Here is a 14,625-nt window from a genome sequence, read left to right on the forward strand (position 1 = left end):
TTTCTAGGAATTTGTCCATTTCCTCCAGGTTGTCTAGTTTGTTGGAGTAGAGCAGTCCATAGTATTTTTTAATGATCATTTGTATTTCTGTGGGGTCTGTTGTTATTTCGCCTCCATCGTTTCTGATTTTGTTTATTTGGGTCCTCTCTCTTTGCTTCTTGGTGAGTCTGGCTAGAGGTTTGTCAATCTTGTTTATCCTTTCAAAGAACCAGCTCTTGGTTTCATTGATTTTCTGTATTGTTTTTTTGGTCTCTATGTCATTTATTTCTGCTCTAATCTTTATTATTTCCTTCCTTCTGCTCACTCTGGGGTTTTCTTGTTGCTCTCTTTCTAATTCTTTGAGTTGTAGAGTTAGATGATTTACTACCATGTTTTCTTGTTTTTTGAGATAGGCCTGTAGAGCTATAAACTTCCCTCTCAAGACTGCTTTCATTGTGTCCCATAGGTTTTGGATTGTTGTGTTTTCATTGTCATTAGTTTCCAGAATGTTTTTAATTTCTTCTTTGATCTCATTGGTAACCCAATCAATATTTAATAGCATGCTATTCAGCTTCCAGGTGTTTGAGTATTTTTGGTTGTTTTTATTGTAGTTTATTTCTAATATTATGCCATCGTGGTCTGTGAAGATGCTTTTTATGATTTCAATCTTCTTGAATTTGGGGATACTTTGCTTGTGACCCAATATATGGTCTATTTTTGAATATGTCTTATGAGCATTTGAGTAGAATGTATATTCCCTGGCTTTGGGGTGGAGTGTTCTGAAGATGTCTATTAAGTCCATCTGATCTAGTGAGTCATTTAGGATTGCTGTATCTTTGCTGATTGTTTGTCTAGAGGGCTTATCCAGTGCTGTCAGTGGTGTATTAAAGTCCCCTACTATGATTGTATTGTTGTCGATCTCTCCTTTGATATCTTCCAGGAGTTTTTTTATGAATTTGGGTGCTCCTGCATTGGGTGCATATATGTTTACCAGAGTTATATCTTCTTGTTGTATTGATCCCTTTAGTATTATGAAGTGGCCTTCCTTATCTCTTGTTATGGCCTTCACTTTGAGGTCTATTTTGTCCGATATAAGTATTGCTACCCCAGCTTTCTTTTCCTTTCCATTTGCCTGAAAGATATTTTTCCATCCTTTCACTTTCAGTCTGTGTGAGTCCCTTCTAATGAGGTGGGTTTCTTGTAGACAGCAGATGTATGGGTCATGTTTTTTTATCCATTCAGCCACTCGATGTCTTTTGTTTGGAGCATTTAGTCCGTTTACGTTTAAAGTTATTATTGAAAGGTACTTGTTTGTAGCCATTTCTGTTTTTGTGTGGCTGTTTTCTTTCTGAGCTTTTTATTTCTTATTTTTATACCAGTCCCTTTAGCATTCCTTGCATTGCTGGCTTGGTGGTGATAAACTCCCTTAGCCTTTTTTTGTCTGTGAAGCTTCTTATTTCCCCTTCAAGTTTGAATGATAGCCTTGCTGGATAGAGTATTCTTGGATTCAGTCCTTTGCTTTGCATCACTTTGTAAATTTCAGTCCATTCTTTTCTGGCCTGATGTGTTTCTGTTGAGAAATCATTTGACAATCTAATGGGAGAGCCCTTGTATGTAACTTTCCGTCTCTCTCTTGCAGCCTGTAAGATTCTCTCTTTGTCCTGAACATTTGCCATGGTAATTATGATGTGTCTTGGTGTGGGTCTTTTCGTGTTCACCTTGTTTGGTACTCTCTGGGCATGTGTGACTTTTTTCTTCCCCACCTCAGGGAAGTTTTCTGATATTATTTCTTCTAATAGGTTTTCTAATCCTTGTTCATCCTTTTGTTGTTCTGGTACTCCTATTATTCGTATGTTGTTTCGTTTCATGTTGTCCCAAAGCTCCCTTAGGCTCTCCTCCTGTCTTTTAATTTTTTTCTCCAATTGCAGTACATTTTGGGTGTGTTTTGCTTCCTTGTCTTCTAATTCACTAATTCGGTCCTCCGCTTCTCCTAGTCTACTGTTGATACTTTCAATGGAGTTTTTCATTGCAGCTATATCACTCTTCATTTCTTCTTGGGTCTTACTTAAGTTGTTGATTTTTTCATCTGTTTCTTCTAGCTTCTTCCATATGTTATCGATTTTTTCATCTGTTTCGTCTTGCTTCTTGCAGAGGTTGTCGATTTTTTCCTCCATCCGGTTTATGCACTCTAGGACCCTTATTCTGAATTCTTTTTCTGTCATGTTGCATGCCTCTGTATTACTTAGCTGCTTTTCTGGAGAGTCCTCCTTCTCTTTCCTTTGGGGGTTTCTTTGTCTACCCATGTTTGATCTCACTGACATATCTAGACGCTGAGTCGTTCAGTGGTTGCTCCCTTGGTGGCAGTGACTCCTTGATCTGTGGTTGCTCTTCGGGCGGTTGCGGTAGCAGCTGCTCTTCAGTTGGCAGCAGCTCCTCTGGTGGGTTCTGTTCACAGCTGTGGTGGCTCTTCTGGCTGGTGGGCGAGGTTTCACGTACAGCTGCTGTTCCTCGGCAGAGGGTGTGTTGCTCAGGAGGTTGCTGTTGCTTGGACCTGCTGCGTTGATTTAAAGGCACAAAATACAACACAACAAGGCACCACGTACCAGGCACTATACACAAATATATTCACGATATTAATAACCCCAAATAAAGGTGATCACCCGAATTAAGAGAATTAGGGAACAAGGAAGAAGAAAGAGAAAAAGATAAAAGAGAAAAAGAAAAGAAAAGTAGGGACCAAAAAAAAAAAAAGGAGTGCAAAAATGAAATTTGGAAAAAGAAGGGGGGAAAATAAAAGCGAGAAAAGAAAAGAAAAAAAAAAAGAGCGAAAAGAGAGAATGAAGTGGAAGAGGGGAAGAGACTTTTTATATGAGGAGAATACTCCTATAGAACAGCCATTAATCCCAACAAATTCCAGCAACAGCTCCCTGGAGATGAATGCAAACTAGAAACAACCAATAATATAACGATGAAAATAGAATGGAGAACACTAATCCCAAAATAAAATAAAGAGAAAATAAAATGGCACTTTAAAAAATGGTAAAATGGTAGCAGTAGTAATACTGGTTAAAAATAAGAAGGTAGTAATTAAAAGGGTAAAATCAGGTGATGGAAAAAGAAGAAAAAAAGAAAAGAAAAAAAAAAAGAAGAAAAAAAAAAAAGAAAAAAAATTGGTTTCTTAGTTAAAAGGTGGAAAAAAAAAATTGCAGTAGTGAAGGTCCCTTGGTTCTTCTATTCTTCAGTGTGGCTCACCTTAGACCTGCCAGGTATCCAGGAGAGTGTTGAATTTCCCTGCGATACACTGTTCCTCTGTGTTGTAAACCACAGTCCTTATTTTAAAGCAGACCGCTTTTGTTTCCCAGACTGCCTTATTTTGTGTTTAGCAAAGAGTCAGTTTGTGGGTCAGCCTCTGGGTGGCAGTGTTTTGGGGTTGGCCTCTGAGGCTGTAGGGCCTTTCTGTCCAGTGGAAGTTCACTGCCCAGAGCTGGCTGCGTAATAGTTAGTTACCAGCGCTGTGTTGTTGCTGGGATTGAAAATCCCTCTATAGGCCAGACCCTGTTAACTCCCAGGGACTGATCAGGTTATTTTAATCCTTGATCTTGTACAGGGTGGAATCTGGGTGTGGCTGTGCTCCTTGCCTGGGGGCTGGGGGGAGGAGTCTCACTCTCCAGAGAGAATGGCTGCCCCAGTCCTGTGCTCGGGGGTGTCTCAGCACTCAATTCGCTGCCACCTCTCCCGGCTCCCCCTCTCTCCTCAGTCTCTCCCCAGATTCCACTCCTCCGCACACTCTCCCTCTCTTCAGCACAGGTGAGCGTCTGTATCCGAAATGTCCCATGAACAGGATTCAGTGAAAACAATCAAACAAACGCCGGCCGCGGAAACGGGGAAGGCTTGGTTTCTGTAAGCTTCTTCTCTTACCGGGACTGCATGGTCTGGTCAGCTCTTCAGGCTGCCCCCTTTAGGCTCAGACCTCTGTGATCACAGCACTGAGCTCTCAATTCCCCTGGCAGCGCCAGGAATCCCGCGGTTCTCCTTTCCCCCGTCAGGGGCTGTGCCTGTCCCAAGGGACGCAGCTGCCGCGCGGTCTCCCTCCGACTCTCTGGGTTCAGAGGTCTGGCAAACTTTCCTGCCCAAATCCCTGGTTTTTTTTTTTTACCTTTCCTGGGGAGTTCTGCTCTTCTCGGCTGCAAACCGTCTCACCAGCTGAGCAATTTCGCCAATTCGGTGTGGGTGTTACTAGTTTCAGCTGCTGACTCAATTTGCTCCGGGACACGACCTGGGACGCGTCTGCCTATATCGCCGCCATCTTCCGTCTTCCCTATTTCCATTATTGATTCTTTTAAGAAGTTCTGTTATTTCATGTGAATTTCTAATATAAAATTTTATTTGTTTTTTCAGAGTGTATCCCAGTGCATGGTTCTCTTCTGATTTCAGGCTTGGGTATTACAGCCTTAGTGGCATTACTTGGATTAGTTTATATATTTGTTGGTAAGTCAACTTTGTTTTTGTTAGTCTCTGCCAAGAATTCCAAATCCTATATAATAAGAGAGAAACTTGCAAATGAACCATCCTCCTACCACAAGGATGGCTGCACCCACAGCTGAGGCCGAGTTCCCATAATGAGCCTTAAGGAGCAATGAGCAGGGATCTGAGGCCTCGTGCTCCCCCATTCCCCATAGCACCACCACATTGGGGCTTGACAGGGGACCTCAGACTGCACCTTCCACCCTGGTACCAGGCCAGGGGATTTCAGGCCGCGCCCCCCGCCCAGCACCAGGCCAGGGGAACTGAGGCCATGCTCCTGCCCTGGAGGGGCTTAACAGGGGACCTAAAAGTGCGGCCCCTGCCCCGGTGCTGGGCCAGGGTACTTCAGTCCGGGTCCCCCACCCCAGCGCCAGGATGGGGGACCTGATGTTGCGCCCTCCACCTGGCAGGGCTTGACAGGGGACCTCAAGGTACACCCCTGCCCCAGTGCTGGGCCAGGGGACCTCAGGCTGCTCCCCCAGCCCTGTCACCAGGCTGGAGGAACTCAGGCTGCACCCCCTGCCCTGCTGCCAGGCCGGGGGACCTCAGGAAATGCCCCCCGCCCTGGCACTGGGCCAGGGGACCTGAGGCCATGCCCCCCACCCAGCAGGACTTGACAGGGGAACTCAAGGTGCTCCCCCCGCCCTGGTGCTGGGCCAGAGGACCTCAGGCCGTGCCCCCCATGCCAACACCAGGTCGGGGGACCTCAGGCCACAAACCCCCGCCCAGCAGGGCTTGACAGGGAACCCTCAGGCCTCAAACCCCACCCCAGCGCCAGGTCGGGGAACTTCAGGCCGCTCCCCCTGCCCAGCAGGGCTTCACAGGGAACCTCAGGCCATGCCCCCTGCCCTGGCCAGGGCTGAGGGACCTGAGGCTGCGCCCCCCTGGCCTGGCGATGCTTGACAAGAGTGGAACCGGAAGGGTCTGGATCTAGCCCAATGTGGGGGGTGCTGGCTGGGTCTGGGTCTCATGTCATTTTGAGGCACATGTGGGTGGATGGGGACTTGACTCTGGGTCCCATGGCGCACACCAGATTCTGACAGGAGGAAGATTTTCATATACATTTTACTAATTTTCTTCATCTCTGACACTTTTATTATAGAGAAAGGGCAAATAGCAATATTAAAATATTTCCTCTAATTAATCTCCTTTTAATGTGCACAAATTTCGTGCACCAGGCCACTAGTATATTATAATTTGGAAAGACTTTTGGTTGGTTCTTACAACTTAGGATCAAGAAAATGTATTCGTAACTAATGAAATACTGAAACATTTAGAAAATAGACTAGTTTAAAAGAAAATGGCTGTATGTTTTAGAATGTATAAACCTTTTCATGCTATGGAAAAGGAGAATTGGTTGAGGATTGATTTTAATAAACAGAAAAGAATTGTTTTTTTCATGCTTACCCTCTTGGTAAGCATGAATATATATAAACTTAAGATAATAATAATATAATTATCTTAAGTTTTATATGTCTCCTTTTTCCCCATTTGACCTCCCCTTCAACCATTCCCATCCTGGGAAAGCCCTTACAGCCCCAGTGTCTGTGTCCATTGGTTATGCTAATATGCATGCATACAAGTCCTTTGATTGCTCTCTAGCCCCACCTGCCACCTCCCCTGCCATTTGTCTTTGGGTCTGTTTTTGTTCATCAGATTATGTTGATCATTATATCCCACATATGAATGAGAACATGTGATATTTATTTTTCTCCAACTGGCTTATTTAGCTTAGCATAATGCTCTCCAGTTCTATCTGTGCTGTTGCAAATGGTAAAAGTTCCTTCTCTTTTATAGTAATGTAGTATTCCATAGGGTAGATGTACCACATTTTTTAATCAACTCATCTACTGATGGGCACTTAGGCTGTTTCTATATCTTAGCTATGGTGAATTGTGCTGCTATGAACATATGGGGGCATATATCCTTTCTGATTGGTGTTTCTGGTTTCTTGGGATATATTCCTAGAAGTGGGATTACTGAGTCAAATGGGAGTTCCATTTTTAATTTTTTGAGGAAACTCCATACTGTCTTCCATAGTGGCTGCACCAGTCTGCATTCCCACCAGCAGTGCATGAGAGTTCCTTTTTTCCCACATCCTCATCAGCACTTGTCTTTTGTTGATTTGTTGATGATAGCCATTCTGACAGGTGTGAGATGATACCTCATTGTTGTTTTGATTTGCATGTCTTGGATGATTAGTGATTTTGAGTATTTTTTCATATGTCTCTCGGCCTTCTGTATGTCCTCTTTCATAAAGTTCTACTTAAAGTCCTTTGCCCAGTTTTTGATTGGATTGTTTATCTTCCTTTTGTTAAGTTGTATGAGTTCTCCGTAAATTTTGGAGAGTTAACCGTTATCTGAAAAGAGCATTGGAAAATATGTTCTCCCATGCAGTGGGCTTTCTTGTTGTTTTGTTGATGGTTTCTTTTGCTGTGCAGAAGCTTTTTATTTTGATGTAGTCCCATTTGTTTATTTTCTTCTTAGTCCATTGTCCTAGGAGCTGTGTCAATAAAGATATTGCTATTACGTATGTCTGCTATTTTGCTGCCTATGGAGTCTTGTAGGATATCTATGGTTATACTGTCTTACTTTTAGGTTCGTTAGCCATTTTGAGTTTGGTTTTGTGTATGGTGTTAGTTGGTGATCTAGTTTCATTTTATTGCATGTATCTGACCAAATTTCCCAGCACCATTTATTGAAGAGACTGTCATGACTCTATTGTATGCTCTTGCCTTCTTTGTCAAATATTAATTGAGCATAATGGCTTTGGTCAACTTCTGGGTTCTTTGTTCTGTTCCATTGGTCTATATGTCTGTTCTTGTGCCAGTACCAGGCATTTTTGAGATCCATGGCTTGGTAATGTAGCTTGTTTTCTGGTACTGTGATCCCTTCAACTTTGGTCTTCTTTCTCAGAATTGCTGCGGCTATTTGTTTTGTTATTTTATTCCAGATGAATTTTTGGAGAGGTTGTTCTAGATCTTTGAAATATTCTGTTATATTATTTTAATGGGGATTGTGTTGAATCTGTAGATTGATTTGGGTAGTATGGACATTTTAATGATGTTGATTCTACCAATCCATGAACATGATATATTCTTCCATTTGTTTATGTCTTCCTCTATTTTTTTTCAATGTCTTATAGTTTTCCAAGTACAGGTCTTTCACCTTCTTAGTTAAGTTTATTCCTAGATATCTTAATTTTTTTTGGTGCAATGGTAAGTGGGATTTTTTTTTTTTAGTTTCTCTTTCTTTGATTTCATTATCCTGTATAATAAAAGCTCAGCAACAGAAATGGTGGAATGACCAGAATGACCAGAGACCAGAATACCACAGTCCCTCAGTGTGGCTGGCCCTGCACCCAGGGAGAGGTTAGGGGCAATCGGGTAGGCAGGCAGAGTGGTTAGGGGCGATCAGGCAGGTAGATGAGCAGTTAGGAGACAGTGGTCCTGGATTGTGAGAGGTATGTTGGACTGCCAGTTTAGGCTTGAACTGACAGTCAGACATACCCCAAAAGGTTTCAGATTGTGAGAGGGTGCAGGCCGGGGGCTAAGGGACCCCTTCCCCCATGCACAAATTTTGTGAACCGGGCCTCTAGTTGGTGTATAAAAAGGCCATAGATTTCTGGGTATTAATTTTGTATCCTGCTACATAGCTGAATTCATTTATTAGGTCTAGTAGTTTTTTTATGGAGTCTTTGGGGTTTTCTATGTATAATATCATGTCATCTGTGAATAAGGACAGTTTTACTTCTTCTTTTCCAATTTTGATACCTTTTACTTCTTCTTCTTGTCTGATTGCTATGGCTAGCACCTCCAGTACTATGTCAAACAGGAGTTGTGAATGTGGGCATCCCTGTCTTCTTCCCGTTCTTAGGAGAAGTGAGTTTAGTTTTTGCCCATTGAGTATGATGTTGGCTGTAGGTTTGTCATATAAGGTTTTTATTATGTTGAGGTATGATCCCTCTATTCCATCTTTGGCTGAGAGATTTTGTCAAGAAAGGGTGTTAGATTTTGGCAAATGCTTTTTCTGCATCAATTGATATGATTATGTGGTTTTGTCTCTCAATTTCTTTATGTGATGTATCACATTTAGTGATTTGTGGCTATTGTACCATCCTTGCATCCCCAGAATAATTTGCACTTGGTCATGGTGTATGATCTTTCTAATTTAATGCTGAATCTGATTTGCTAGAATTTTGTTGAGGATTTTAGCATCTATGTTCATCAAGGATATTGGCCTGCAGTTCTCTTTTTTTTGTGATGTCTTTATCTGGTTTTGGAATTAGTATAATGCTGTCTTCATAGAGCTTGGAAGTGTGCCTTCCTCTTGAATTTTTTGGAATAGTTTGAGGAGGATAGGTTTTAGTTCTTCTTTGAATGGTTGGTAGAACTCCCCTGTAAAGCCATTCAGACCAGGGCTTTTGTTTGCTGGAAGATTTGTGATCACTGCTTCAATTTCCTTGGTGGTATCAGCCTATTCAGGTTTTTTTATTTTTTCATAATTCTTTGTATTTATGTGGGATCGGTTGTTGCTTCCCCTCTTTCATTTCTGATTTTGTTTATTTGGGTCCGCTCTCTTTGCTTCTTGGTGAGCCTGGCTATGTTTATCCTTTCTGAGAACCAGCTATTGGTTTTGTTGATTTTTTTTTTTTTTTGGTGTCTATGTTTTTTATTTCTGCTCTAATCTTTATTATTTCCTTTCTTCTGCTTAGGCTGGATTTCCCTGTTGCTCTCTTTCTATCTCTTTAAGTTATAGGGTTAGATAATTTATTACCATTTTTTCTTGTTTTTTGAGGTAGGCCTATAGAGCGGTGAACTTCCCTCTCAACACTGATTTCACTGTGTCCCATAGATTTTGGATTGTTGTGTTTTCATTGTCATTTGTTGCCATTATGCTTTTTATTACTTCCTTGATCTCTTTGGTAGCCCAATCATTGTTTAATAGCATGCTATTTAGCCTCCAAATGTTGGATTTTTTTGGATTGTTTTTATTGTAGTTGATTTCTAATTTTATGCCATTGTGATCTGAGGAAATGCTTCATATGATTTCTATTGTCTCGATTTTGAAGAGACTTTGCCTGTGAACCAATACATGGTCTATCTTTGAAAATGTACAATGTGCACTTGAGAAGAACATAAAGGGTGTCTCAAAATCCATGCAAAATTTGAATTTTACTCCATGTGTGCCGTAAAGTGTTGCCAACAACAACAACAAAATAGCGTGACAGCTGACAGTTCGGGGTTATTAAAAATGGTGTGCTACAAAAAAGAACAATGTATTTTCATTGTTGAGCAATATTTTAAAAATAATGAAGGTTTGGCAGCTACAGTTTGCAATTTTCATGCAAAATATGGTTGGAATAGTGATTAAACATCAACTGTGAAGAGATTAATTAAAAAATCTAGGGAGACTGGATCAAAAACTAGTGATCTTAAACACTCTGGCTGTCCTTCAACAAGTCGTTCAACACAAAACATCAAAGCAGTTCGTGAGAGTGTTGCTGAGAGTCCAGGGACATCAATTTGGCACCGTGGTCAAGTATTGGACATTTTGAGAAGCCATTTACCTGATATCCTATTCCATACATAATCCTATACTGTGTACTTTATGTATCAATAAACAATTTTTAATTATAAACCTGTGTTTTCTATCAAAATTACTTCTTGCGTGAATTTTGGGACACCCTTTAAATTCTGTGGCTTTGGGGTGAAATGTTCTGAAGATGTCAATTAATTCCATCTGATCTAATGAGTCATTTAGGATTCATGTTTCTTTGCTGATTTTTTGTTTAGAGGATTTATCCAATGGTTTTAGTAGTAGGAGACTATGGCTATATTGCTGTTGATCTCTTCCTTGATATCTTCTTGAAGTTATTTTATGTATTTGGGTGCTCCTGTATTGGGTGCATATATATTTATCAGAGTTATATCTTCTTGTTGAATTGCTCCCTTTAGTATTATGAATTGGCCTTCTTTATCTCTTGTTATGGCCTTCACTTTGAGGTCTAATTTCTCAAATATAAGTATTGCTATCCCAGCTTTTTTTTCATTTTCATTCACCTGAAAAACTTTTTTCCATTCCTTCACCATCAGTCTGTGTGAGTCCTTCATTGTGAGGTGGTTCTCCTGTAGACAGCAGATATATGGGTCATGTTTTCTTATCCACTCAGCTACCCTATGTCTTTTTCTTGGGGCATTTAATCCATTTACATTTAAAGTTATTATTGATAGGTACTTGTTTGTTGCCATTTTTATTCTTTACGCCTGTGTTCTTTCTTCGTTTTCTATTTCTTCTTCTTACAGCAGTCCCTTTAACATTTCTTCCATTGCTGGTTTGGTGGTAATAAACTCCCTTAGTCCTTTTTTTGTCTGTGAAGCTACTGACTTCACTCTCAACTTTGATTGATAGCCTTGCTGGAGACAGTAATTTTGGATTCAGATCCTTGCTTTGCATGACTTTGTATATTTAACTCCATTCCCTCCTGGCTTGATGTGTTTCTGTTGAGAAATCAGTTAACAGTCTGATGGGAGATCCTTTGTAGATAACTGTCTCTCTCTGGCAGCCTTTAAGATTCTTACTTTGTCATTGGTGTTTGCCAATTTAATTATAATGTGTCTTGGTGTTGGTCTTTTTGGGTTCATCTTTTTTGGGACTCTTTGAGCTTCTTGGAGTTGTGTGAGTTTTTTCTTCCCAACATCAGGGAAGTTTTCTGTTATTTCTTCAAACGGGTTTTCTATTGCTTGCTCAGTTTCCTCTCCTTCTGGTACCCCTTTTATGCAGATATTGTTTTGTTTTGTGTTGTCCAAAGTTCCCTTAGGCCCTCCTGTTTTTTAAGTTTTTTTTTCCAGTTGCTGCTCTGCTTGGTTATTTTTTCCTACCTTGTCTTCTAGCTCACTGAGGCAGTTCTCTGCTTCTTCTAGTCTAGTGTTGATGCTTTCTATTGTGTCCTTTATTGCAGCGATGTCATTCTTCATTTCTTCTTGGTTCTTCTTCATTTCCTCTTGATTCTTAGACATTGAATTTGTCTTCCATTCTTTTCAGCATTCTTTTGACCATTGCTCTGAATTCTTTCTCTGACAAATTGCTTGCCTCCATTTTGTTTACTACTTTTTTCGGTGATTCCGCCTTTTCTTTCATATGGGGGATCTTCTTTGTCTCCCCAGGTTCACTCCTCTCAGGGTGTCTGGTTATGTAGCTCACTCTCTCCTGCGTTGACTCTTTCCAGGTGATCTCTGATTTTTCCATGCACCAATTACCTCACCAGCTGTGTTTAATTTGCCAATTCTGGGTGGATGTTATTTGATTCAGTTGTTTCTTCTATCTTCTCTGTGAGAAGGTGCAGGACCTGACCTCATATTCAGCTGTCACCTTGTCTCCCACTGGACAAACTTTTCAGGTGCCTGTGGCCAGGGAGCCTGGAGTCTCAGTGTTTGTGGGTTTTCAGCTGAGGCATCTGGTTCCTGGGTGTTCTGGTTGTAGGGTCGCAGAAAGTATCCAAGGTCTCCCTGTTTGAAGGTAATGCTGGGCTTCCAATCACAGCCGCTCTCCCCTTCAAGATGGTGCCATCTCTGTGGCAGAGCTGGCTGCTCCAGGAGAGATTTCAGCAGTAGTAGATGCTGCCCAGCCATTGGAGGCTGGTCCACCAGTGCCTGACTGTCATGTGGAATATAGCTGTCCCTCACTCACAAATACAGACACTCCCCTCATGTGCACACACTCTCATTTCACTGTTTCACTCACTATCATGCAGCCTGCGAGCCCTTTGGTTGCCATCTTGGAACTGGTCTAGAAAAGGGTTTTTAATTGACCATTGTTTGTGTGATAGCGCTCTTTCACAGAGACCTACTTCTCACTTGCTCTTCTTGCAGACTGGACTGATTATAGGCCTTGATGCCCAGAAGTGGACAGGAATTAAAATTCAAAATCTGTCATTTTTGCTAATTAAGGAGCAGTGTCCTCTGATACTTGACTTTGAAACATTTTTATTGAAAAGCATTACACTATAATAAAAACATTGTGTTTTAAAATTTAGGCTTTTGTTATTTTTAAAATCAATTGTTACTAAGTGTGGAATCAACTTATTATTTCTAAACTTTGTATTTAATCTGCCAAGTATCAGTTGACAAGCTTTTGTATGTTATTTTTTCAAACTATATTTTTATTTATTTCAGAGAGATGGAGATATTAATGATGAGCAACAATCATTGATAGGCTACCTCCTGGGCCCCCCACTGGGGGTTGAGTCTGAAACCTGGGCATGTGCCCTGACCAGGAATCAAACTGTGTCCTCCTGGTTCATAGGTTGAAGCTCAACCACTGAGCCACAGCAGCCAGACTGTATAAGTTATTTTTAATGCATATATAGAGATAGGTGCTTTGAATAGTGAGTGCCTAAAGATTTTACCTACAATCTGGTTTTTATTAGTCTCCCTTAAAAAACTCTTTTTTATATTATGAAATAAAGCAAACTCTTAAATATTCATCAAAATAATCCAAAATTACAAGTTAATCAAATAAAATATCAGTCTTTCTGAATTGCTTTAGGTGAACTTTGTGAAATCTCCAATTCTAATACTTTTTGAATTGAACAAATTCAAATAATCAAATAATTTTTCATATGACTTGCACAGTACATTCAAATACATTTTATCTTTATATTTGAACTTCAGCTTTTGCTGACTGATCATGGAGTTCAATTCTGTTAAATATGCTTTGTATCCCTTGAATTAATGCTTACTAAACAACTACAGGTCCGATACATGAATTCGTGTACCAGTGGGGCCCCTCCACCTGGCCTGCAGGATCGAGCTGAAACCAGCTCTCTGACATCCCCTGAGGAGTCCCGGATTGGAAGAGGGTGCAAGCCAGGCTGAGGGACCCCATTGGTGCACGATCAGGGCTGGGGAGGGACGCGAATGGTTGGCCAGCTGGGGAGGAACCTCCGGAGGGCTCCAGGGTGTGTCTGGCCCATCTTGCTCAGTCCCGATTGGCCGGACCCCAGCAACAAGCTAACCTACCAGCGAAAGCATCTGCCCCCGGTGGTCAGTGCAGTCATTGAAACTGGTTGACCAGTCAACTGTCTGCCCCCTGGTAGTCAGTGCACATCATAGCAAGTGGTTTTACCGCTTTAGTATATTATTAGCATATTGCACTTTGATTGGTTGAACAGACGACCAGGTGATCTGACACTTAGAATATTAGGCTTTTGTTATATAGGATTAAAACAGTCCTTAATTAAAATTTACCTATCTTTAGTTTATGTGTTCATAAAATCAGAGTGGTTTTGTCACTAAAATTTTCTCAGTTCATGCCTCATAAATTCCTAAAATACAACTAAGACTTATAAAGCAGAATTGCCTTCATTTGGTAGCTATCAGGAGCATTACATTATGAATGTTGATACATATTCTATTTTTGTTGAATCTTCTAATCACCATTTGTCTGGTTCTGGAAAATGGAACTTCTGATTATGTTGCTCCCTGTGAATGCCTGAGAACAGTGTGCAAGCTACAGTACCCATACAGCATTATGTAGTATTAGGTATCACTCACTGATGGTCAGATCTGTGTTATTTTTTCCCTTCATTATCTGGTTTGCCCTCCCTTTTATTGCCATACCCCCCATGCTTTTCATGTCTAACAAAGAAGGATGTGCTGTACAGTTGCCAGTAGATCTGGAGATGCTGACTCAAGTGGAAACAGGCATTGTCTAGCTGCCAGCCCCCTTGACCTTGCTCTCCCCTTTCTCCATTGCTAACATCCCTAAGAAGCCTATGAAACCAAAAAATTACAAATGTACTGTTCTCACATGAAAAATAAAGAGAAATTATGAAAATTCCCTAGGTTATTTGTTATTTATCATACTTAAACATGCCATGTGTAAATTAAGAATTTAACCCATTTTATTGACATGATGAGAATATTCTAAATTAACTTTTCACATCAACCTGCCTGATGCCAGAGTTCAGAGGCACCCCTGCCTTCAGTTGAAGGGTAAGAAGAGCAAAGGTAGAAGAACGTTGCACTGTAGATGCTGCTGTAGACTAGGAAAATGGATGTGTGTTTCTTATAGAGTCTGTGAAGCTGAGTATGTATAACATTAAGGTTGCAAATTTGAGCA

General features: G+C 41.0%; 1 protein-coding gene across 1 annotated transcript in view; it reads left to right on the forward strand.

Moving 5' to 3' along the window:
* LOC308515895 (leukocyte surface antigen CD47-like) overlaps positions 1-14,625 on the forward strand; it is a 146,202-nt gene that overhangs the window by 113,571 nt on the left and 18,006 nt on the right. Inside the window, exon 5 of the mRNA XM_081086559.1 lies at positions 4,378-4,467. Within this exon, the coding sequence (XP_080942685.1) occupies positions 4,378-4,467 (90 nt within the window). The remainder of the gene's footprint in view (positions 1-4,377; positions 4,468-14,625) is intronic.

The sequence above is a fragment of the Myotis nattereri genome, assembly GCF_964212035.1.
Source record: "Myotis nattereri genome assembly, chromosome: 3".
In the NCBI taxonomy this organism is placed as follows: domain Eukaryota; kingdom Metazoa; phylum Chordata; class Mammalia; order Chiroptera; family Vespertilionidae; genus Myotis; species Myotis nattereri.